This window comes from Ovis aries, chromosome 26 (genome assembly GCF_016772045.2).
Source record: "Ovis aries strain OAR_USU_Benz2616 breed Rambouillet chromosome 26, ARS-UI_Ramb_v3.0, whole genome shotgun sequence".
Classification (NCBI taxonomy): Eukaryota; Metazoa; Chordata; class Mammalia; order Artiodactyla; family Bovidae; genus Ovis; species Ovis aries.
The window spans coordinates 5,593,924-5,619,194 of NC_056079.1; the positions used below are offsets into that span (position 1 = coordinate 5,593,924).

Here is a 25,271-nt window from a genome sequence, read left to right on the forward strand (position 1 = left end):
GTTCTCAGTTCAAGTACTGTTGAAGCCTAGCTTGAAGGATTTAGAGCATTACCTTGCTAAGCATGTGAAATGAGCACAATTGTGTGGTAGTTTCAACATTCTTTAGCATTACCCTTTGGGATTAGAATGAAAACTGACCTTTTCCAGTCGTGTGGCCACTGCTGAGTTTTCCAAATTTGCTGGCATGTTGAGTGCAGCTCTCTAATAGCATCTGTTAGGACTTGAAGTAGCTCAGCTAGGATTCCATCACCTCCACTGGCTCGTTCATAGTAACACTTCCTATGGCCCACTTGACTTTGCGGTCCGTGATGCCTGACTCTAGGTGAATGATCACAGCTTCGCGGTTATCTGGGCCCATAAGACCTTTTTTGTACAGTTCTTCTGTTTATTCTTGCCACTTCTTAGTATCTCCTGCTTCTGTTAGGTCCATACCGTTTCTGTCCTTTATTGTGCCCATCTTTGCATGAAACGTTCCCTATTAACCAGTAGTTTCTTCTTTCTAAACTTTTTTAGTTTCATAAACTAAACCAGCACATGCTCAGTGTAAGACAAATCGATAAAAAGAGTAAAACCGTCCTGACCTCGCCTCCTTCTGTTGGTTCATTTAGCAGCTATTTCCATGCAGCTGTTGTGTCCCATGATCCCCTCTGATTCCCAGGAAGATGGGAGAGAAGCGGGCAGTGACTGCTATCTTCCCCCACCCCACACATGCAGAGGCCGTGTCCTGATGAGGATGGGCAGCACAGGAATTTCAGCGTCACATCAGGTGGCAAGAAGCATGAGTAGAAGTGTTCTGGTTAGGGAAGGCAGCCAGGGAGGGCTTCTTGGAGGTGGTGACCTCAGCCCTCAGGCCTGGGCACAGAAGAGGTGCCTTGTGGCTGGGGGCTGTGTTTCAGCCTGTGGAAATGGCGAGTGTGAATGTCCTGAGGTCGAAAATGCTTGCAGGAGCCGCAGTGGGCTCACTGCAGCAGCAGCTACTCTGGGCTGAGAGCGACTGGGAGGAAGTGCTCTCAGGCAGGGGCCAGCCTGGGTTGCTTTGCTTTTGTTTCCAGGTGTGACGAGAAGCCAGTTGACTGATGTTTTGGATGTAACCCCAGGTGCTCGTGCACAGGCCGCGGTCAGTGTGTGCTAGAGACAGGCTGCCAGCAGTGGTGCGTTTCCTTCCAGACGGTCCGTGGGTGTGTTTGCACAAGCGCCTTAAATTCAAGACATTTAGAGTTTACTGCGTGCATAGGACTATGGTGTCCTGGTGTCTTAATGTCATTTTTTGTTTTTGAAACATGTCAGTCATTTCTGTTGTGTCAATGGAGCGGCAAAGCTGCCTCATCTCTACATGTATTTCAGGAGTCAATAAAGTTTTCCAGTAACAAGTCAGAATATTTTAGTCTAAAATATTTTAAACTTTGTGGATCAGGGCGCAAAATCAAGGTATGTAGGTATAGTGAGAAAACCATTTTCACAAATTTTTTATTCATGAAACTTACAAGTTCAGTAAAGTCTTTTGTAATACAATTCTAATGAGGATAGAATTCTCCTTTCGGGGAGAGAGAACTTAATAGGGGTTCAGATTGAGAGCTCTTGTCACCAAAATTGATGTGCAGTTCAGTTCAATCGCTCAGTTGTGTCCGACTCTTTGCGACCCCATGAATTGCAGCACGCCAGGCCTCCCTGTCCATCACCATCACCTGGAGTTCACCCAGACTCACGTCCGTCAAGTCTGTGATGCCATCCAGCCATCTCATCCTCTGTCGTCCCCTTCTCCTCCTGCCCCCAATCCCTCCCAGCATCAGAGTCTTTTCCAATGAGTCAACTCTTCGCATGAGGTGGCCAAAGTACTGGGAGCTTCAGCTTTAGCATCATTCCTTCCAAAGAAATCCCAGGGCTGATCTCCTTCAGAATGGACTGGGTGGATCTCCTTGCAGTCCAAGGGACTCTCAAGAGTCTTCTCCAACACCACAGTTGAAATGCATCAATTCTTCGGCGCTCAGCCTTCTTCACAGTCCAACTCTCACTTCCATACATGACCACAGGAAAAACCATAGCCTTGAGTAGACAGACCTTAGTTGGCAAAGTAATGTCTCTGCTTTTGAATATACTATCTAGGTTGGTCATAACTTTTCTTCCAAGGAGTAAGCGTCTTAATTTCACGGCTGCAGTCACCATCTGCAGTGATTTTGGAGCCAAAAATAAATAGTCTGACACTGTTTCCCCATCTATTTCCCATGAAGTGATGGGACCAGATGCCATGATCTTCGTTTTCTGAATGTTGAGCTTTAAGCCAACTTTTTCACTCTCCTCTGTCACTTTCATCAAGAGGCTTTTAGCTCCTCTTCACTTTCTGCTATAAGGCTGGTGTCATCTGCATATCTGAGGTTATTGATATTTCTCCCGGAAATCTTGATTCCAGCTTGTGTTTCTTCCAGTCCAGTGTTTCTCATGATGTACTCTGCATAGAAGTTAAATAAGCAGGGTGACAATATACAGCCTTGACGTACTCCTTTTCGTATTTGGAACCAGTCTGTTGTTCCATGTCCAGTTCTAACTGTTGCTTCCTGACCTGCATACAGATTTCTCAAGAGGCAGGTCAGGTGGTCTGTATTCCCATCTCTTTCAGAATTTTCCACAGTTTATTGTGACCCACATAGTCAAAGGCTTTGGCATAGTCACTAAAGCAGAAATAGATGTTTTCCTGGAACTCTCTTGGTTTTTCCGTGATCCAGCAGATGTTGACAATTTGATCTCTGGTTCCCCTGCCTTTTCTAAAACCAGCTTGAACATCAGGGAGTTCACGGTTCACGTATTGCTGACGTCTGGCTTGGAGAATTTTGAGCATTACTTTACTAGTGTGTGAGATGAGTGCAATTGTGCGGTAGTTTGAACATTCTTTGGCATTGCCTTTTTTTAGGATTGGAATGAAAACTGCCCTTTTCCAGTCCTGTGGCCACTGCTGAGTTTTCCAAATGTGCTGGCATATTGAGTGCAGCACTTTCACAGCATCATCTTTCAGGATTTGAAACAGCTCCACTGGAATTCCATCACCTCCACTAGCTTTGTTCATAGTGATCCTTTCTAAGGCCCACTTGACTTCACTTTCCAAGATGTCTGGCTCTAGATTAGTGAACACATCATCATGATTATCTGGGTCATGAGGATCTTTTTTGTACAGTTCTGTGTATTCTTGCCACCTCTTCTAATGCCACGTAGTAAGATTTTGGGGACTTCAGCTAATGCCGTTTCACACGGATGGGGACTACCAGATCCTGCTACCAGTCCCTGAGCAGATGTCTTCCTGGAGCGCGTGCTTGCCTAGGAAAGATCTCTGGGATCCCCTGAGAGTGTCCCCGTGTGTTCTTTGTAGCCAGCTCTCCCAGTGCAGATGAAGCACCTCGGTTTTGCAGTCACGTGGGTTTTGAGCAAATGTGTGCTTTGCCCTTTCCTCAAGGTCTGTTAAGTCGTTGCTGAAACTGTAGCTGGCTTGTGGGAAATAGATTATGTTAAATTTTCATGAGAATTGAGATCCCACGGTTTTAACTTCTGGGACCGCAGGGCAGGAAGTGTATAAAGCTGCTTGTTGTTACTTAATGTGTGGAAATGGCTTTCCCTCCCCTTCCCCGCTTGTGACTTCTGACCATGGCTCTTCAGGCAACCACCTGAGTAGGTCTTCATGGTCAAGCAGATAAATCTGACTCCTCCTGGACTACTGCACAGCCGGGCCATTGCAGGTTCCTCACTAACAAAGGTCGCTGAAGGGCTTCCTTCCACTGGTGCCGTGTGGCCATGGGCAAGAGCAGAAGGAGATCCTTCCCGTGCCCGCACCCTCCCCGGTCCCTTGGTCTGATCGAGGCTTGTCTGTGGTTGATGGAGTTGCGTGTCAGCACAGACATGGCTTATCTAAACTGTTCGGTTCTGTCCAGTTGTTAGGTTCTTCTTTTTCATAAATAATAGTCGCCGGTAGAGGCTGATGAAGGCTTCTTAGCACATTTCTATGACCCGAGCTCCATCTACCAGCTCTTGTTGAAGGCAAGTCTCCAGACACACAGATATTTTTAAACATTTTGGCGCACAAATGGGGGACTGTCCACAGATCAGATCAGTGTGCTGAAGTCTCAGGCAATGTCCTTTAAGTTAGCTGTGGTGGTGGTGATGGTGGTTTAGTCTCTAAGTTGTGTCCCCATGGACTTGTGACCCCATGGACTGTAGCACCGCAGGCTCCTCTGTCTGCACCTGATCTGAAAGCTTTACAAGAGGCAGACACGATTCTCAGGGCTCCTTTCTGGATACTGGTCAGCATCAGGCTGCTAGAAAGCCCTCAGCCCTGTAGTTTCTCATACAGCCATTGGGGACCAAGTCTTGGATATGACCCCCAAGTACCAGCTTTGGCAGCTGCCCTATTCATACAGGGGTAGGAGGGTCCTGTGATATTTTAGCTCACCCCTGAATTTAACTGAGAGACATTCCTGGCATCCTTTACTCTGACTGATAAGCTGGTGATACCACCAGTTGCAGCTCATTTCTTTAATCCATTTTGCCAGTTGCCAAAACATTTAGTGTTTGGGAGGAAGGTTTACAGGAGTTGTCTCTAAGGTGTCGTGTTTAGCCTGAGTGCTTCCCCATATCCTCTCCTTTGGAACCTGCCAGAGGAGTTAAGCAGTCCTGGCACCTCGATGTAGGCTACTCAGCCTTAGCAGGAAGGCTGACTACAAGGAAGGTGTTAGAACCTGTTGATTATTTGACCTCATTTGTTTCCTAATTAATCATATGTGTACTCTGCACCTGCTATGTTCAACACGTGAGTACTAGCAGGGTAACAATGATGTGAAGCTCTGTCCCTTTCCTTCAAGCTTAGACGTGCAGGGAACATGTGGTCAGGTAAATCTACATACGAGGATCAGAGATTTCAAAAGATGGAGAGGTGACTCCCGATGGGAGAGGTTATATGGTATTAAAGCTGATCTGCATGTTTAAAATCCATGTGTTAATTATCTGTACAATGATTATAAAGGAAATGATGCCACATCATCTTTTGAAGATTATGAGTAGATTTTAGTTTGGCTTTCTTGGTTAACAAAATGAACTTGATGTTTTGGCAGCTGTGTGTGTGTGTGTGTGAATTGTCAGCTGAGTCTTGGCTTGCATAGAACCTGCGAACTTGCACATACCCCAATTCCCAAAAGTATATATAGAAAGGACTTTCTTCCCACAGTCTCAAAATTCTGCATTCTGCATCACTCTTAAGTAATTCATTATTCAGATTTTAGGAGCTCAGAAGAAATTTCCCCTTGGGACAGTGTTAAAATGTTATAGTATATGCCTTTGTCATTGAAATTATAGACCCTTAAATCAACCCTCTCAAACCTTTTTGGTCTTTGATCTTGCAGAGTGTCTTGTTCTGGTAAACAGTAGTTGCTTAAATATATTATTAGCAGTAGTGTTATTAGTCTTAATTCTGTGTCTTGGCAGTAGGAAGGTGGGGTGTGCAGGGTAGATGTGGAGAGTAAGAGTTTGTTCTGTGTTGCTCTGCCCTGGGCAGGACCTTGCTGTGGACCATCTCTGAAGAAATGTAATGTTTCTTCTCAACCGTGTGTTAAGCTGCCTGCCCATGGTTCTGACCCAGAGAGATCGCCCCTCAGTATTGGAATAGTTCTGAATCCTGCTTATCTCCGCTAGGTGAGGGGAAGCAGTGGTTTAACTGATGCCCTCTGAGAGGCAGCTGGGGTCACTTTCTCACCTTGATGTATCAGTACTTGATGATATTGATAACCCAGACAGATTTTTAATTGGCGAAAGTTCAGGCATAACTTAATGATAAACATTCTGGGGCTATGATTTTTTTCCCTTTGTATTTGGTCTTTTTTCCCTTTGAAATGGAGACCGTGAATCACTTGTATAATGAAGAATGAACATGAGGAGAGAAGAGAGTCTAGGATTTATGACTTTGGTCCTGGATGGTTGATAACACTCATCATACAGGGGTGTGCTGGAGGAAGAGCAGATAGAGGGTGGACGCGGCAGGCCAGCTGAATGTTCCCGGAGGCATTCACAGTAGACGTCCACTAGGTGCTGAGTTTTATCAAGCTGCATCTCAGCTGGGAGGTCTCCGTAAGAGGCATCAAATTAGGAACTTCAGTGATGGATGACTTTCTGAGCTGTGGTGAAATCACCTTTGAGGTGATGACAGCCCACTTGAGGAGCAGACAGCAAGAGTCTCTAGGAGGTGGGTGAGCCAGGACGCTAGGGGTCGGCGTCTGCTCACTGAACTGCTGCAAGGAATGGGATCGACCTGTTCTCCTTTCTTGGCCCTTTCAGCTACTTGCAGTTCACTGATGACATCCTTAAAGAAGACATGAGTCAATGACTGTAGCTCTTTGTGAGCTGATAGTTTAGCATAACTACATAACTCATTTGCTGATATCAGTCTGTGACTGCATGATTGTGAAAACACGTCATTAGCAATGTTTGTCTTAGGTGTTAAGCGACAATGCATAGTCTGGACCTTTATGTCTACGAAACGCTTTGTTGTTATTTAATCACTAAGTCATATCTGACTCTGTGACCCCAGGGACTGTAGCCCGCCAGGCTCCTCTGCCAATAGGATTCTCCAGACAAGAATTAGAGTGGGTTGCCATTTCTTTCTCCCAGGGACCTTCCCAACCCAGGGGTTGAACCCGTTTCCTGCACTGGCAGGCAGAATTCTTTACCACTGAGCCACCTGGGAAGCCAACAGAATGCTTTACAACCTCTTTTCCTGTTCTCAGCTAGAATTGAGGCAAAATGAATGAAAGTAAGAAGCTTGGCATAGCCAGATCTTAGCACACGCTACTGTGTACAGAATACCCTCTCACACGGCCGCTAACCCATTCGCTCCAAGTAAGGTGTGTAGACGCTGAAACCTTCACCAGGGTTGGGCAGTCACCTGGGGCTGTAAAAGGACTAGGACAGGGCAAAAATCCAAGACTGCTGGGGGTGTGATGGGATCCGCATGTGACTGGTTTGAGCCTCGGAAGGAGTCCAGTATTAGGGTCCGTAGGTGGTTTAGCTATCCCACAGTCTGGTTTGTTAGCCCAAGTTAGTTCCCTCAGATTGCCCTCGGGGCATTCAGGCCAGATCCTTACTCTAAGCAATGCAGCCCACGCCTCCCTGCCCAGCCCCCGCTTGCTAGTGGCAGGTGCAGGCGTCTGCGCTGCTGCTCCGCTGGGGGAGTTACCCTTGGGCTCGTAATCTGTGGGTTTTAATTATTTATTTATTTTTCCTCCCTGTTATGTTGCCCTCTGTGCTTCCAAGGCTCGCCACAGACTCAGCAGCGAAAGTGTTTCCTGGTGTTTGGAAACCTCTCTTTTTAAGACTCCCTTCCTGGGACAGAGCTCCGTCCCTCCCTCTTTTGTCTCTTCTTTTGTCTTTTATATTTTTTCCTACCTCCTTTCGAAGACAATGGGCTGCTTTTCTGGGTGCTTGATGTCCTCTGCCAGCATTCAGAAGCTGTTTTGTGGAATTTGCTCAGCGTTGAAATGTTCTTTTGATGAATTTGTGGGGGAGAAAGTGGTCTCCCGTCCTATTCCTCCACCATCTTAGGACCGCCTGTAGGTGGTTTAGAACCTGGCCTTAGAGCATCTAGGGGCTCAAGTTGCAAATGACTAGTTTGAATTCAACAAAATGCTTAACCATTGTTCTGCATTTTGTTGCCACTGAGCTAAACCCTCAGTTTTGAAGGAAGAGTTGAACGTTGCCAGTCAGACCCACCAAACTTAATTATATGTGTTTTATCAGAGAGTCCTATTTTATTGGAAGTACTTGCGCAGCACTCTCATGTTACATGACTTTTAATTCCCGATGGCTCTTAAATCCTTTAATCCTTATGTTGTGTTCATTTCTCTATGTCTACATTGTTGCAGGCTCCCTAAGGAAGAAGAAAGTGTTAGTCACTCAGTGGTGTCTGAGCCTTTGCGACCCCATGGACTGTAGCCTACCAGGTTCCTCCGTCCATGGGATTTTCCAGGCAAGAATACTGGAGTTGCCATTTCCTTCTAAGGATGGGGCATTATCTGTGTGTCTAAAAGTTATGACCAATCTAGATAGTATATTCAAAAGCAGAGACATTACTTTGCCGACCAAGTTCCGTCTAGTCAAGGCTATGGTTTTTCCTGTGGTCATGTATGGATGTGAGAGTTGGACTGTGAAGAAGGCTGAGCGCCAAAGAATTTGATGCTTTTGAACTGTGGTGTTGGAGAAGACTCTTGAGAGTCCCTTGGACTGCAAGGAGATCCACCCAGTCCATTCTGAAGGAGATCAACCCTGGGATTTCTTTGGAAGGAATGATGCTAAAGCTGAAGCTCCAGTACTTCAGACACCTCATGCGGAGAGTTGACTCATTGGAAAAGACTCTGATGCTGGGAGGGATTGAGGGCAGGAGGAGAAGGGGATGACTGAGGATGAGATGGCTGGATGGCATCACGGACTCGATGGACATGAGTCTGAGTGAACTCTGGGTGATGGTGATGGACAGGGAGGCCTGGCGTCCTGCGATTCATGGGGTCGCAAAGAGTCGGACACGACTGAGCGACTGAACTGAACTGAACTGAACTGAAACATCTTCAATGGGCAGCTCCTGAGTGTAGACACCTTGTTGACAAGCATGTTGGCATCCAAGGGCGATGGCGTTTTAGGGAGGCTGTGGCTGGGCCCCGAGTGTCACCCGAGGCTGCCATGTGCCCTCTGTGAAGCTGTGTGCGTTGCAGCTGGTCTGAGGAGTGCTTCAGAGCGCCGGGAACGTCACACAGCAGTCAGGCTCTTTGGGGCAGAAAGAGTGAAATCAAGGAGCATGATCTGAAGCTGCAGCTGTAGGTGAATCATTTCAGTTAAATAACTCACACTCCACTTTTGGTTACTTAGTGTTTCTACACCATTTAGCATCTGACGAAGCCTCATTTGACATATGTTCTATTTGGCTTGTGTGTCTTCAGGACAAGAGTTTGGTCTGAGGTGTAAGTTTGTGGGACATAAAATCACCATCTCTCATTTATATAGATTGTAACCTGAAACTTTGTACCAAAGGCTGTTTTCTAGAGTAACTCAGACTTGCCCCAGAGCTAAGATTTATTTCTTCTAATACAGAACTGCCTTCTTGGAGAAGCTGATTTTTGATCATTAGATCAAAACTGAAGAATCGGAGTTTGAATAATACATAAAGTTTAGGCATTTTTTTTCTTTTAAATTGTTTATTTGACTGTGCGGGGTCTCAGCTATGGCATGAGAACGCTTAGTTGCAGCACGTGGGATCCAGTTGCCTGCGAGGGGTGGTGCGCGGGCCCCCCCGCGCTGGGAGCTGGGCGTCTTAGCCACCAGGCCAGCAGGGGAGCCTCTGTGGGCGTCAGGGTGCTCATCAGGCCTTCAGTTGGACCGGCGGGGTTCTCTGGGACTAGTGCGTTGTCACGTGACAGGTACGGTTGTTTCTGACCCTTGAGTTGTGAATTCCTTGGGATATTGGAGGATAATCAATGGAATGTTATAACTAGACCTCAAAGAGCAAGCAGTACGTAATGTTTATTGTCAAAGACTATACTTTCTTGTTGCCAGAATAAGTGAATTAATTAAAAAAAATTTATTCGGCTTAAGTTGCATTAGTATTTCAGGCCATGTAAACTTGTAGCTAATCTTCAATCCGCTTGGGTTTTAGGTGTGAAAAGTGGACCAGCAGGGCACGGTGTTGTGGCCGGCTCACGGAAAGGCTGCCAGGACCTCCTCAGACCGCGGGAGGAATCCAGGAAGAAGGGGAGAGGCCAGAAGGTCAGTGTGTGCAAACATTGTCTTAAACTTCCCGCTGCTGCCATGCCGTGATGCTCTGCCCTGGGTTAATGCCGCATAAACTGCTCCGTCCAGCTTGCATTTGATTTTTCAAAAAATTAATTATGGGTGGATGCTGGGAAACTCTGACAATAAAACCAAGAGCATTGCTTACATTCAGGACAGAGTTACTACTGGTGGAGCCAACCTCCTTGCGCCCTTTGCCAGGGCATTTCTCGCTTGTAAAAACGCCACCAGCTTCCCTCGAGCAGAGAGCGTTGGCCGAGCCAGCGATTGTTGTTATATCATCTGAGTAGTAAACAGCCACTAGGTAGGAGGTGAAGAGCCCGGCCATCTGGGATTTGTGAGCTGCTCACGGCCTGACCCGAAGCCGTCAGAGGGAATGGTTTTGTGCTGAGACTTGGGTCTTCTGAGGCTGTAGCCTGGGAACCTGCTCGCGCGCGCGCACTCTCTCCTCTCTCCTCTTTCTCTCTCCCCCTCGCCCCCTCCCCACTGTCTCAGAGGGTATCAAGCTCTGAGGCCCACCCGCTGAGGCTCACGTGGGCCACTCCAGGAGGACTTTACATTTGTTGATCCTTCAACATCTGCTCTCACGGCCGAGCTCTTGAATTAGCCCCTTGTTATCCTGTGCCATGTTTTCATGAGGCCAAGAAACTATGATAGAGTGAAACCCGAAATCCAAGTGACAAGGCAGCTGCAGCGGTAAACATGCAGCAACCAGGAGGGAGCCAGTTTTTAGGGGGAGCCACAGATTCACAGGGAAAGGAACTGTCAAGCCCCTCAGCACGTGTGAAGCCCCCTGGGCCGCCGGCTCCGTGTCATGACTGGTGACCGCCCTGAGCCTGGCACAGCTTGCAGACCTGCCCGGCCCGCCCGCCCTGTCCCGGTGTCCCTGTAGCCAGCCGGGGGCCTGCGACCGCATCCAGGATGGGTTTCCATGTCCTGATCTTCTTCCTCAGTGCAGGGTGGCCGCTTAGCCTTTCCTTTGGAAAAAACTAGGGCCAGAGCTGGGCTAGCACTCACTCCTCTGATGCTTGTTATGTGCGCACTCTCTCCTGCCCTGCTCCTTCCCGTGGGTCCTGTCCACCCTGAAGGGGACTGGCCTGCTGCTTCCACGGGAAAGACTGTCCTGGAGGGCCTCCCTGCCCCGTATTCCTAGTCTATCTCTCACCCCTCTTAGCCTTTGGGAACCATGTTTTGTGTTCATGAGTCTGTGTGTTGTAGATAAATTCATTTGCATCGTATTTTAGATTCCACAGATTAGTGATATACTGTGGTGTTTGTCTTTTTTTATTTACTTACTTCACTCAGTATGATTATCTCCAGGTCCATCCGTGCTCTTGCAAAACGGCTTTATTTCATTCTCTTTTATGGCTGAGTATTACATTTACATGCACATACTCACACCATACAACCTCTTTACTCATTCAGTCTCTGGGTTGGGAAGATCCCCTGGAGGAGAAAATGGCATCCGGCTCCAGTATTCTTGCTGGAAGAATTCCTGGACAGAGGAGCCTGGCAGGCTACAGTCCGTGGGGTCGCCAAGAGTTGGACAGGACGGAGCGACTAAGCACAGCACATTATATACACATACACGCACACACACCCTACAACCGCTTTATCCGTTCATCGGTCAGTAGGCATGCAGATTGCTTCCATGTCCTGGCTGCCGTACACAGCACTGCAGTGAACCCTGGGGTGCATGTATCTTTGCAAATTAGAATTTTATCTAAGTATTTGTTTGCCCAGAAGCAGTTACTTTATGTTTCATTTTTGAGGAACCTCCGTACTGTTCTCAATAGTGTCTGCGCCAGCTTACCTTCCCGCCAGCAGGGTGGGAGGGTTCCCTTTTCTCCACACCCTCTCCACCGTTTGTTGTTTCTAGACTTTGTGATGATGGAAGTTCTGGCAGGTGTGAGGTGATAACTCCTTGTGGTTTTGGTTCGCATTTCTCTAGTAATGAGTGACGTTGAGTCTCTCTTCGTGTGCCTCTTGGCCACCTGGATGTCTTCTCTGGAGACGTGTCTGTTTGGGTCTGATCCCCCTGCAGGACTCTTAAGTGGCAGGACTCGGGTTCTGCCTGGGACCTTCTGAGTCGGTGTTCCCTGTGAAAGCCCCCATGCAGTACAGTCTCCCGCCTCAGGAAGGAACCTGGCTCCCAGCCCAGACGGTTCACCTTGTCTTCCTCAGGGCAGAGGACACAACCCGGTTCCCTGTCTTCTGCAGACCTTTATCCTCATCCATCACTCTTGTCCTCATTCACTGCACAGCCTTTTCTCCAGTGAATCGAGCGCTCATCATGCCTGAGGGCAGTGGCCCCCTACTTTATCCCATCTCGGGGATCTGAAGTTGTTGGGGTACCTGACTCACATCCTTAGACATCCTGATGTCTTTAATATGAGGTGCATCTTGGGCTACTAGAATTCTTAAAGATTCCTCCTAAGCTAATTCTAATATGAAACAGAGTTTGGAACCACTGTTATGCCTTAGGGACTATGTCTGGTATAGTTCAAACAAGCAATTTATCTTGGAAGAAGTTCTGTTTGTTTCTGAACTCTTCTCATATAAACTGATTTTATTCTTTAGACTTTTAAGAAAACAAGAACAAAAACAAAATCCTGATTTTATTTGCTTAATGTAAGCTAAGTATTTTAGAAGTGTAAATTTAGTTAGCAAAGGCAATGGCACCCTACTCCAGTACTCTTGCCTGGAGAATCCCGTGGATGGAGGGGCCTGGTAGGCTGCAGTCCATGGGGTCACTAGGAGTCGGACACGACTGAGCAACTTCACTTTCACTTTTCACTTTCATGCATTGGAGAAGGAAATGGCAACCCACTCCAGTGTTCTTGCCTGGAGAATCCCAGGGACGGGGGAGCCTGGTGGGCTACCATCTCTGGGGTCGCACAGAGTCAGACGTGACTGAAGCGACTTAGCAGCAGCAGCATAGAGATGAATGGTCATGGTTTATCACTGTACAGGTTAAAACGAAGAGCAATAACAACATTTTTAAAATTCAATTTAAAATTTTAAAGATACAGTTTCCTGGCAGTGTTTGAGATCTTCGAATATGAGTGTAGGGAGCAGTGTTTACTTTGGTATCTTATGTGATGGCAAGTCAGCGAAAGCACTGAGTTTAGTTGCCTGGAGTTAAAAGCTGACTATGGCGTGACACAGGAGTCGATTGGTGAGTTAAATACAGGCCTCGGATCTGTGGCTTAGCAGTGGAATGCTAGTCCTGAGGGTTATGCTGCTGTCCAGTCATGTCTGTTTTCCCCCACCAAAACTGAGGTCTTACCTGCTTGTTTTCATTCCTTATCAGATTTCAAAACAGCCTGTGTTAAACTGAAATTTCAGACTTTTTAACATAGTCATGTTTTTATGTATAAATATATGTTTAAGGGATTAGATTCCATCAAACGGAACAATTATTGACAGTGTATAAAAAAAAAAAAATCTTGCATCTGGATTTAACATTGAATAAAGCAGTTTCCCTTGTAGCTCAGTTGGTAAAGAGTCTGTCTGCAGTGCGAGAGACCCCGGGTTCCATTCCTGGATCAGGAAGATCCCCCGGAGAAGGAGATGGCAACCCACTCCAGTGTTCTTGCCTGGAGAATCCCATGGACAGAGGAGCCTGGCGGGCTACAGCCCATGGGGTCGCAAGAGCTGGACACGACTTAGTGACTAAAGCACAGAGCAGCTTTACAGGAAATATCTTTCATCTGCTAATGCCTCTACTGGAACAGAGAATTCTCGTGTGTAGAATATAAGATCGTATTTTTCTGTTTCCACATGAGAGCTAGCATCCATACTGTTTCTGTAGTTATGAAAATGGTTTAAAACACATGTGTCTCAGGACCTGATGATCTTTTTTAATCTTAAATTGAGGTAACACCTGCAGGTAAGGTAATGCCCTTTCTGGGCAGCCCTGCAGAGCAAGCCTGTGAGGCTGCGGATCCTGAGTTCTGTGCGGTATAACGGGCTGGAAATGGGGGAGCCTGTGGGTAGAGGTCCCAGCTTGGGTAGGGGAGTAGCCTGGAAAGGATGCGGTGCATCCGGCAGTTCGGGTGGATCCCTCTCATCCTCGGTTGCTTCTGTTGTCAGCCTGCTCCGGGGTCACAGATTTGCAGTCTTGCCTCTGCTTCGGAGAATTCTCATTTCTCTTTCTTTTACTTCTGGGGACTCACTCCATGTATTAACCTGAGCCTTCTGTATCCCATGCCTCATGATTTTTCTGTGTTTGTATATACCTTTCCTTTTTTATCTCCTTCTTTTGTTCTGGGTATCTTCCCTTTCACCCTTCCCCCGTAGAGGTCTATTTTCATTGCTGTTGTTCAGTCACTAAGTTGTGTCTGACTCTTTGCGACCCCATGGACTGCAGCACGCCAGGTTTCTCTGTTCTTTGTGTATCTCCCGGAGTTTGCTCAAACTCATGTCCATTGAGTCACGATGCCATCCAACAATCTCATCCTCTGTTACCCCCTTCTCCTCCTGCCTTCAGTCTTTGCCAGCATCAGGGAAAGATTGAAGGCTCTTTTCCAGTTGGCTCTTTGCATCAGGTGGCCAGAGTATTGGACCTTCAGTATCAGTCCTTCCAATGAATATTCAGGATTGATTTCCTTTAGGATTGACTGGTTTGATCTCCTTGCAGTCCAAGGGACTCTCAAGAGTCTTCTCCAATATCACAGTTTGAAATCATTAATCCTTTGATGCTGTCTTCTTTAGGGTCCAACTTTCACATTTGCCAGCAAAGGTCTGTCTAGTCAAAGCTGTGGTTTTTCCACGAGTCATGTATGGATGTGAAAGTGAAAGTCTCTGACTCATTTCCAACTCTTTGAGGCCTCATGGACTGGGAATTCTCCAGGCCAGAATGCTGGAATGTGTAGCCTTTCCCTTCTCCAGGGGATCTTCCCCACCCATGGGTCAAACCCAGGTGTCTGCACTGCAGGCGGATTCTGCACCTGCTGAGCCACATAGAAAGCGAGGATGTGAGAGGTGGGCTATAAAGAAAGCCGAGTGCCGAAGAATTGATGCTTTTGAGCTGTGGTGTTGGAGAATACTCTTGAGAGTCCCTTGAACTACAAGGAAATCCAACCAGTCCATCCTAAGGAAATCAGTCCTGAATATTCATTGGAAGGACTGATGCTGAAGTTGAAACTCCAATACTTTGGCCTCCTGATGCAAAGAACTGATTCATTGGAAAAGACCCTGATGCTGGGAAAGATTGAAGGAGGGAGGAGAAGGAGACGACAGAGGATGAGATTGTTGGATGTCATCATCGACTCAATGGACATGAGTTTGAGTAGCTCTGGGAGTTGGTTCTGAGCAGGGAAGCCTGGCGTGCTGCAGTCCATGGGATTGCAAAGAGTTGGACATGACTGAGCGACTGAACTGAACTAAAGTCACATTTGTACATGACTAATGGAAGACCATAGTTTTGACTAGGTGGACCTTTGTTGGCAAAGTGATGTCTCTGCTTTTTAATACGCTATCTAGATTTGTCATAATTTTCCTTCCAAGGAGCATGCGTCTTTTAATTTCACAGCTGCAGTCACCATCGACAGTGATTTTGGAGCCCAAGAAAATATACTCTGTCACTGCTTCCATTGTTTCCCATCTCTTTGCCATGAAGTGATGAGACCAGATACCATCATCTTAGTTTTCTGAATGTTGAGATTTAAGCCAGCTGTTTTACTCTCCTCCTTCACCCTCACCAAGAGGCTTGATCAAGCCTCTCCAAGATCACTATTAGCTATTCTTGGAGAAGGAAATGGCGACCCACTCCAGTCTTCTTGCCTAGAGAATCCCGTGGACAGAGGAGCCTGGTGGGCTGCTGTCCATGGGGTCGCACAGAGGCAGACATGACTGAAGGACTTTGCGTGCATGCCTGCATTGGAGAAGGAAATGGCGGCCCACTCCAGTGTTCTTGCCTAGAGAGTCCCAGGGGCGGAGGAGCCTGCTGGGCTGCCATCTATGGCAGTCGATATGATTGAAGCGACTTAGCAGCAGCAGCAGCAGCAGTGCTATTGTTATGATAGACCTGTATATTAAGTTTTAAAGCTTCTTTGATTGTATTTTTCAGTTCTCATCATTCTATTTGGATTTTTTTTAATTTCCAGTGTTCTGCCAAAATTGTTTGTTTTGCTTTTTATTTCTCTGTGCATAATCATACTGTTTCCGACTCTAAGCCCGGTAGCTGTGTCCTCTGGCTTCCTCGGTCTCTCTCTCCCTTGTCCGCTGTTCCTCCTCGTTTTCTGCCATGTGTCCTCCACCATGCCTGTGTGTTTCGGCCTGCTTTCTGGCCGAGTTGAGGCCATCTGCGGTCGCGCTCCTCTCTCAGAGTGGCCAGCTGTCCCCCTGGCTCACCTGCAGGTTTCTCGTCCTCCGTGACTCGCTATCTTCTCAGCTCGGCAGTGTCTCCGGCAGTGCGTCTGTGTCTAGTCCAGCTTCACCGATTGTTCACGGTGGGGGGTTGTCCTGAACTACTTGGTCTGTCATTCCTGGACATAATGGGTGGATTTTAATGGCCATTAAAAAAATTTTTTTTTTCTCTAATTAGAGACAGGATAAATCCTTCTCTGAGAAAAGAACAACAAGAGACCAAGTCAGCAGAATTTTTAAGATGAACATTCAAGTCATTGGTTGCAGAAGACATGCTAACCATCTCTTAAAGAGTTGAAAACAGATATAACTCAATAAAGAATTACAAAATCTGAGAGCTATTATCTCCATTAGAGATTTTTTGGTTTAGTACTCACTTTTAATGGGAAAAGCCATCTTGTTCATTGGTGGGAAACTGTCTTTTTTCGACTTATTACTTTAAATATATGCTTATAAATTCATTGAACCTTTTATTATTTTGAGACTCCAGTTGAGTAGTGCCATTACCTCCATAATCTTAGCTTATAATATGTGGCTCATTGGCAAGGAAATATATTTCTGCCATCTTTTCAGAAGGACAAGCATAAATCGTAACCTGTTTTGTCTTTTGCTTGTTTAATATTGTCAGACACAGAACCCGATGAAGATAAATATAACGTTAATGCTAGTTATACAGTAAATGTATATGAATATGTGGGATTTTTTTCTCCTCCAAAGTATTTCTTCTACTGCTTCTGTTACTTTTGTTATTGTTGTTCAAATATTATCAGCCTTAACACAGTTTTTCTTGTAAGTCATCAACTGGACAAGAAAGCGCAGCTTCCCTAAGAGGGTCTGTTTTTAAGTCTTGTTTTGGGGCCCCCTGTACCCCGCAGGTCTGTCACGAGAGGGCGAACGCTGGGTCAGAGTGTAGGGAGTGTCTAACTGGCTTCATAAGCTTGGAGACTTAGAGCGAAGTGAGGAGCCCAACAGTTAAAATTATACAAGTGCATTTATTATATTTTTGAGTCGCTACGTTGTGTCCGACTCTTTGCAACCCCAGGGACTGTAGCCCAGCAGGCCCCTCTGTCCGTGAGATTTCCCTGGCTAGACCACTGGAGGAGTTTGCCATGCCATCCTCCAGGGGATCTTCCCAAACCAGGGACTGAACCTGCATATGTTGTGTCTCCTGCGTTGCCAGATGGGTTCTTTAACCACTGTGCTGCATTGGGAAGCCCACCCTTATGACAACAGGGGTTAAAAATAAAGAGAAGCAAGAAAAGACACTACATACCCGATCCAGTGCTTAAATTTCTACATCTCTTATACTGAGTAGAAAACAAACGATGAATAATGACTTGCATGTGTTCCAGTAATTGCTTGTTCTCACATATTTTATTAGCCTGTGCGCCTTCCAGGACACAAGCTTTAATCTTTTGATACTCTTCATAATACAGCGTGACACACAAAATTGATGTTTTATAAATATTTACTGAGTGAATAAAGTCTGCATGCATTTCCCTTCTGTTTTTTTTGAGTTCTCATCTTACACTATCCCTAGCGCTTTTAACCATCACCCAGTGATGTCGTATTCATCATAATCTATCTAGGAAAGAGGGCATCTGTGCCGCCTCGATGTAAAGCAGAGCCGATGCTTCCTGGAGCCTCCTCTCCTCCCACAGGCCCCTGAACAAGCTCTCCACTGCGCTGCGGGAGCCGCTGCTGTTTCACGAATGTGCTCTTACCCTTCGCAGTAATTCCAGCCTGGCTGCCTGCCACTAGATAGCGCGCTTGGCTAGAAGCATGTAATCTTGTGGGTTGCTTTGTTTTTAAAGTTTAACTTTCAAGTTGAAAGAGCCGTTGACTCACCCAAATGACAGGTGATATTTATTTTGTTTCTTGACAATTCTGCACGAGCATGCGGTTATTACCCACTTAGGAGAACTGCCACACTTCCTGAAGGATGACCCCCTCTGTAAACATCCCTGTAAGCAACTGCCCATTGTTCAGACACCACACCCCCCCCGCCAAGAGCAGTAAGATGGGGCCCGCCTCCCGTGGGGGCCTTTGCAGATGGTTTGAGAGAGGAGCTGGCAGAGCCTGCAGGGACCGAGATTTCTGGCACCAGGATCTGTAACTGCTTTGATGAGCCATTCCTGGCAAAGCGCACCCAGAGCTGGCAGTGGAAGGGGGCGGGGGGGTTGCTCGTTATGACAGGTGTCCAGTCTGCCAGCGGATGCGACTCTGTGAGTCCACCCGACAACCTGCTGCCACTGGGAGGTGTAACAAGTGCTTGTGGCTCCGTGAGCCTGCTGTTGTTTCTTTTTCTTTTCGTGTATGAGAAAAAAATATTTATATAGGAAACATTAAAAAAAGAATCTTCAAAGAGCACCACCTTTCCTTTCCTGTGTTTTCTGCGCCTGGTGGCTGCTGTGTGCCGCATTCTAACGTGTGCTTCAGAAAGCCTCAGCTGTGTCCCGTTCGGGCGGTGGTGGCCGTGAGGGCCACCGGGCCAGTGCTGAAGCCACTCTCGTGGGCTCCCAGCGGTCCTCTTGGGCCAGTAAAGGTACAGGCCCAGGTAGAGCCCTCCCCATCCCGCGCCCGCCCCCTCCAGAGGTCTGGAGGCAGAGGACACTGCGAGACGTCCCATTAGCATCTGCCGCGGGCGTCTGGGGCCCTGGGCAGATTCCAGGTGCTCGCTCTGGGTGTAGTCACAGCTGCTGGTTCCGAAGGGCTAGCTCACTAGATACGACGTCTGGGGCACGTTAGCCAGGGGGTCGCAACCTTGGTAACCTGGCTTAGAGATATCAGATTAATCTGAGCTGTGCAAAACCTCAAAATAGGAACCTGCTGAAGTAGCCATCTTTAACCCAACAAAACGGATTCTCTGCGAGTAAAGGAGCCGAAGAGAAGGAAAAGACATGCAACTCCGTGTCCCGCCGCTCCTTTTAAATACTTGTTTTTTTCTTTTTCTGGTGGCATTTAAAAAATTTTTGTGTATATATATATATATATATATATATATATATATATTTGGCCATGCTATGTGGCATTTGGGACCCTAGCCCCCAGCCAGGGACTGAGCCTGCGCCCGTTGCATTGAAGTGAAGAGTCCTAACCTCCAGGCCACCGACGTGCACACCTGCTCAGGGGTGTCTGACTCTGCAACCCCGTGGACTGCAGCCCGCCAGACTCCTCTGTCCATGGGATTCTCCAGCGAGAATGCTGCAGTAGGGTGCTGTTCCCTTCCAGGAAACCTTCCCCGCCACTGGGTGGAACCCGCGTCTCTTACACCTCCTGCGTTGGCGGGGGGTGGGGGGGGGTACTCCTTACCACTCGTGCCGCCAAGGGAACTCCCTAAATGCTTTCCTCACTGAGCAGCCACCGTGCCAGGGGACTGTTCCTGCCTAATGTGATGGCTCCCCCCTGCCCCTACCCTCTTCTCAGACAGTTAGAGATCCAAGCGCATCTCCATCATTCCGTCTCTCTGCCCAGTTTGGAAACATGACTCACTTCTGCCCAGTGAGATGGGAAGGGAAGTCTTGCTGGGAGGTTTCTGGAAAGAGCCTCCTGTCACTGGAGACAGCCCTGGGAAGACACCCCCTCCTACTCCTCTGAGCTCTGTTACGCCTGGACCTGCCTCCCGGAAGGGACCGCGTGGGCCAAGGACCCTCCAGAGAGGGGCCCTGGAGAGGGCGGGGAAGGGCCTGCAGACCTCGTGGCTTCTCCCCCAACCTCAGTGCGGGTGGGAGCAGTCATCTGCACGTTGCTAAGGGGCCAGGACGCGCACACGTGGAGACACACGTGTGTGTCCACTTTACACGTGGCTGGTTTTCCCAGCCGGTTCTTTCCCAATCTTCTCTGGAGGAGCAGCACTGTCCTCTCTTGTCACAAGAAATGTATTGCTTCTCCTCTTAAATCTGCTCAACTCTCTCTGCTCTGTTTCAAAGTGACCGCTCTCCAAATAAATACTTCCAAATATGAATTAGTGGATATTAGTAGTTTAAGAAAAGAGAGAAGTTAAAACAGCATCATTCAGATGGAAAGGGATTGAAGAGAAGAGTGGCAGATGGAGCCGCAGCTCAGGATCGGCGAGGCGTTACTGCAGCCTCGTAGAAAGTAGAGCTGGAGGCGCTTCACATAGACTTTGGCACATGCCTTTGTGGCTTTTGGATATGCGTTGGGATTTAGTGAACGTATCAGTGGTGAGACAGGATAACGTACAATAGCTGTGAATCGGGCAGGCTGGTGTGCAGGGATTCTCAATCTGGCCTTCCTTATCAGTGAATTTTCAGTTTTTCAAAAACTTTTTTTAAAGATATGCTGTTCTATTTTTCTGCAGGAATGTCTTCTGCTTTCTACTTCTGAATAATCCACTGGTTGTCATCTAATTCTGTTCATTTTTTTTAAAAAACACCGAAGGGAATTCCCTGGCGGTGCGTGGTTAGGACTTGGTGCTTTTGCTGTCAAGGGCCTGGGTTCCATTCCTGGCCGGGGCACTGAGATCCCACAAGCCTCTTGATGCAGCCAAAATAAGCAAATAAAATAAAAATGTGAAAAGGCACCAGATCTCTCTCAGCATCGATTAGATTGGGGCTTTTTGCTTTGTTTCTGGGTTGTTGTTTGTTTTTTTTTTAACTGTGTCTCTCCAGCTCACTGGGTGACGTTTTAGCACAGAGGTGGGACAACAAATAGCAAACTAGGAATCCGAACCCAGGCTTCGGGTACGGTGTGAGCCCTGAGGTTCAGGGCCAGAAGGGACAAGGGTATGTCTTTGTCTCAGAGTAAAAGCCCTAGCCCAGACATCCCATGAAGTTGCATTTCCCCCCACCCACCAAATTTACCCCACTTGTTTCCCAAAGGCCAGGTTTTTTGAGTTTAGGGTATGTTGAGAATATATGGTGAAAGAACTCTGCCCTTCACAGGAACTGAGCCATCTGAGCAAGTGTCTTTCTCAGGCTGCCCGCAGCGGTAGGATCTGAAGCAGTCAGGTCAGAGAGAAGCGGTCCCACCTCCTTCTCTCTGGGACACTGGGGCTGCCCGGGTCTTGCCTCCTTCCTCGCCTGGCCCCTCTTCTCCCCGGAGCCCGTTCCTGAGTGCAGAAGGGGTTGTGGCACTCCAGTCTAGTTTGTGCAGGCTGCCAAGATGGAATTTGGCAGACTGGACGGCTCATAAAGAGCATTCTGGAGGCTGAGGTCAAGGCCGGGCGGGTTCAGGGTCAGGCGTGGCCGCCTCCTGGTCCATGCACGGCCGTCTTCTCACAGGGAGCTGGTGTGGCAGACAGGAGAGGCACAGGGATCTCTTTCATAAGGTTGCACCCTCGTGACCTCATGACCCCCAAAGCCCCACCTCCAGCCAGAGGAACTTTAGGGGCCAGAGCCATTCCGTTCTGAGGAGTGTGCTCCTTGCATTAGGGCTGCATTGCCTCTGGTCCCCAGCACACTCACGGCCAGGAATCGGGTGGAGGCGCTGACCCCTGGCACTTTGAGCGTTTGATACTAAGTTTGTTAGATAAAGCATCTTACAATATCATGATTTTTGTGTGTATGTGGTTTTTTTTTTTTAACAAATCAGGTATTGATGAATAACTCAGATGTTTCATTTTCTTTATGCTTGTTTTTTTTTCTTTTACTATAAACAGTTCATCTTTATCCAACATATGAGTATCAAAATCGATACTGATGCTTTACTGACCAATAAAACTGATCATTTTATTATTGCATTGTTGTTTGAGAACATTTAGAAAGGTATTATGTTTTTTAGGGGAAAAAAAAAAACCTGAATATTAAGAGTCTCTGTAATTCTGAAATTTCACATAAGGAAAAAATATATTAAAAAGGACAATTAAGTTACAAAAAGATTCACTTAAGCAAGTTAAAGATTTCTGCCCCAGCTTTCTGCAGTGAGCCCAGCTTCAGAGCGTAGATTTTATCATCAAATTAAAAGCAAAGGGATAATACTATATAGGACACATCTAGGGAGCTACTTATTTATAAAAAGCTGGGATCTCTTATCCATAGATTGAGCTTTTTCTGAAGACACTTAAATGATGTAGCTACCAGGGTCTAGATAATAGAAAATTCTCAGGTCTGATTTGAAGACATTGTTCAGAATTAATGTTTTGTCCGATATGATCTGCTCACTTTTATGTTCTCTAGGGGGCTTCCTTGGTGGCTCAGATGGTAAAGAATCTGCCTGCAATGTGGGAGACCCGGTTTGATCCCTGGATTGGGAAGATCCCTTGGAGAAGGGAATGGCTACCCACTCCAGTATTCTTGCCTGGACAATTCCATGGACAGAGGAGCCTGGTGGGCTATGGTTCATGGGGTTGCAAAGAGTTAGACACAACGGAGAGAATGTTCTCTACAGTCCAAATTCATGCAAATATATGATTCTGGCAGTGCCCACGTGCCTAGGGGGTCTTATTTTAGTAGTGATTGAAATCAATAATCTTGGCAAAGACATGGATTATCTCTTTACTTTTAAAAAGATTTATTTTTTAATTGAAGGATAATTGCTTTATAGTATTTTGTTGGTTTCTGCCATACATCAGCATGAATCAGCTCTTTCCTTTTTTTTTTTTTTTTTAGGAAAAGTGTTTCCACTGTTTACTTATGAAATGGTACCTAAACCCAAAACATTTAAAGAATGTTTCCTTTTTAAAGTGTTTCTTTTTTATCGCTACTAAAACAAGTGTGTTTGTTTCATTTGACCTCCCTTTGATCTTACTGAAACAAAATGGACTAGACTATTTCCCAGATACTCACTTTCACCTGCCCTCCCCCAACTCACCACTTTAGAACTTCCAGAAAGTGCTTTTGCTAGAGTTAAGTACCGTGTTTCATATCTGCGAGCTCTCCCTCACTGGTTAGTGGATTATTTCCTAGAGTCTCTCTCCGTGTCAGCTCTGATCCCCTTTTGGTGCTGTGTAGCTGTATTTGGACAAGTGTTTTCCTTTTAAGGAACAGAATGCTGCTGTGCTTTCTTTTTTTCATGAACAACAATGTTAACAACAAGAAGTTTGTTTTTCTTCTTTCTGTCATGGGCGTTCTGTAACAGAAACCCTGGAATGCTTACCTGCATAGATGTGTGCGACGTAAGAGTGGGCGATGACATTCTGCACTAACATACTGAAAGTGATGGGATGAAGGTTTCCGCTTTTCTTGAGGTTGTCCGTATACTGCAGTTTTGCTGTATTTTCATTTCTGAGATCGTCACGCTTACAGCTACAGTGTTAAGATACATGCCTATGTTTATGTTTCTTCTCACGTCTGATGAATCTAGTTAAGCCCCCAGATGATCTGTGAATACAGGTAAACTTTCTGGATCTCCAAGCCGTGTCCCACCAGCATCAGTGCAGGAAGACAACAGAGGTTGTCCCTTGAACCGCTGGCTGCCTTGTTAACTTAGCATCACGAGCTACTGCAGACGATGAAAGAGTTCTTGTGTCCTCTCAAAAATGAGAAAATCAGTGGAGCCTCCCACAAGACATACTAGTCCCGACCCGGGTCAAACCCAGGTCTCCCGCATTCCAGGCAGACGCTTTAACCTCTGAGCCACCAGGGAAGCCCACTAGTGCAAACGAAGGGGCGTCGCTTCTACCAACCTGTTAAAGCAGGGAACGTCTTCCCTTTGTGAACTCAGACCGTTTCCAAGTGACTTGTCTTAAAAGTCTTCTAAAAGTCTCTTTATGAAGGAGGTTGCTACAGTATCGCTGCTCTTTTTAAACTGCACCGCCCACTTGTGGACCTCTTGTCTTGTGTTGAAGAGAAACAGAGGATGTTCACTGCTGATGCGTAACCCTTCCCGCTCTGCTGAAGTAAGTGCTTCTTGGAGCTGCCCCCTGTTCCGAGCCGCACCCTCTCCCCTTCTCCCAGATGACCTCGCCCTTCCGCTCAGCTTGCTCACACGCTGCACTCTCCTGTGCTCCATTGTCCATCAAGGTGCAAGGCCGCCTCACCCCCACGCCGAGGTTCCTTTATTCCACCTCCTCCTGATCTCCTTGAATCCCATGCCTCTATTGCGTCTTCGTAGTTAAGGCTTGGTGCCCATTCCAGCTTCTCTCATCCAGTCTTTTTTTTTCCCTACTGATTATTATATTGTTTCACCTTCTTCCCAGTCTTGCCACAATTCTCCCCAAGACTTACTCTCTTCTGAATGTTGATCTCTGGAGTGACCTCTTGGTAAATGCATACAAACCCCTCTCAGATCCCCAAAGGAGCCCCTTTCTGTCCCTCCCTTTGCGTGTTTGTCCCCTAGACCGCCCTGTCCCGCCTCGCCTGCCAAACTCCTCATCTAAGTCTTACCTGGGCCACATTTTCCTTCAAGACTTCCTGACCACCTTTCCCCTTCAGGCTGCCAGTTTTGTCTCCTTTGTATTCTCGACTACACATAAATCTGATGATACCTGTAGTTTGACTGGATTATAACTTTATATCAAAATGCTTCTCACCCTCTTTACAGCAGGAATCGTCGTTCTTATATCCCTACTGTCTGGTTTTGTGCTTGATAAATTAGTCTGACTTACTTAGTGTCTGATGACCAAATGAATATTAGTATCTGCATTCTTTCTAGTGTAGGATGATTCTGTTTCTATTAATTATTCAAGATTTCTTCCTCTATTCATCGCTTTATATTCAAAATTGACCTTAGAGGACAAACTTGACATTGGAAATTAAAACACTGAAGTAGGAGATCTGATGAGACAGTTGCTTCTTGGGTATCCGCAGCCCTTCTTAAAACTGTTCCTAGACATTTAAAACAAACGTGCAGTAGTGTGACAGACAAAATGTACTGAAATTCAGAAGATGGTTTTATTCAGGCCATGATAATGTGGAGCTCACTCTGTGATGGGGAGCGCTCAGGGGAAGGAGAAGCCCTGGGGTTTCACAGAGCCAGGGACTCAAGGGTGGCATTGAGAGTCTTTGGGCAAGAAGATGTGAGTGCAGGGCGTCTGAATCTGAGTTGGTGGAGCAAGAAAGGTGGCTGGGTGATGGAGAGCAGTGGTGCTTTGGAGTTATCCTTTTCTTCAAACACAAGGGTGGCGGCTTTCCAACCAACACAGTTTCGCAGGCACACAGGGCTCAGATTCCGTTTTCTCAGTCCCAGAGAAAAGG

The 25,271-nt window shown here is 46.9% G+C and overlaps 1 protein-coding gene and 1 long non-coding RNA gene across 12 annotated transcripts in view; one reads left to right on the plus strand and one right to left on the minus strand.

Moving 5' to 3' along the window:
• Window positions 1–25,271, plus strand: part of MCPH1 (microcephalin 1) — a 227,894-nt gene that overhangs the window by 37,382 nt on the left and 165,241 nt on the right. For all 11 annotated transcript variants that reach the window (XR_006058182.1, XM_060406927.1, XM_042241390.1 and 8 more), the window contains one exon: window positions 9,671–9,780. Coding sequence is in view for 10 of the 11 variants with exons in the window: in XM_060406927.1 (XP_060262910.1) it covers window positions 9,671–9,780 (110 nt within the window). In the remaining variant the exon portion in view is untranslated. The remainder of the gene's footprint in view (window positions 1–9,670; window positions 9,781–25,271) is intronic.
• LOC132658693 (uncharacterized) lies at window positions 1,442–7,579 on the minus strand. Its single transcript, XR_009598621.1, has 2 exons — window positions 7,414–7,579; window positions 1,442–6,331 (listed from the first exon to the last, which is right to left on the minus strand). It is a non-coding gene; the product is annotated as an uncharacterized LOC132658693 (long non-coding RNA).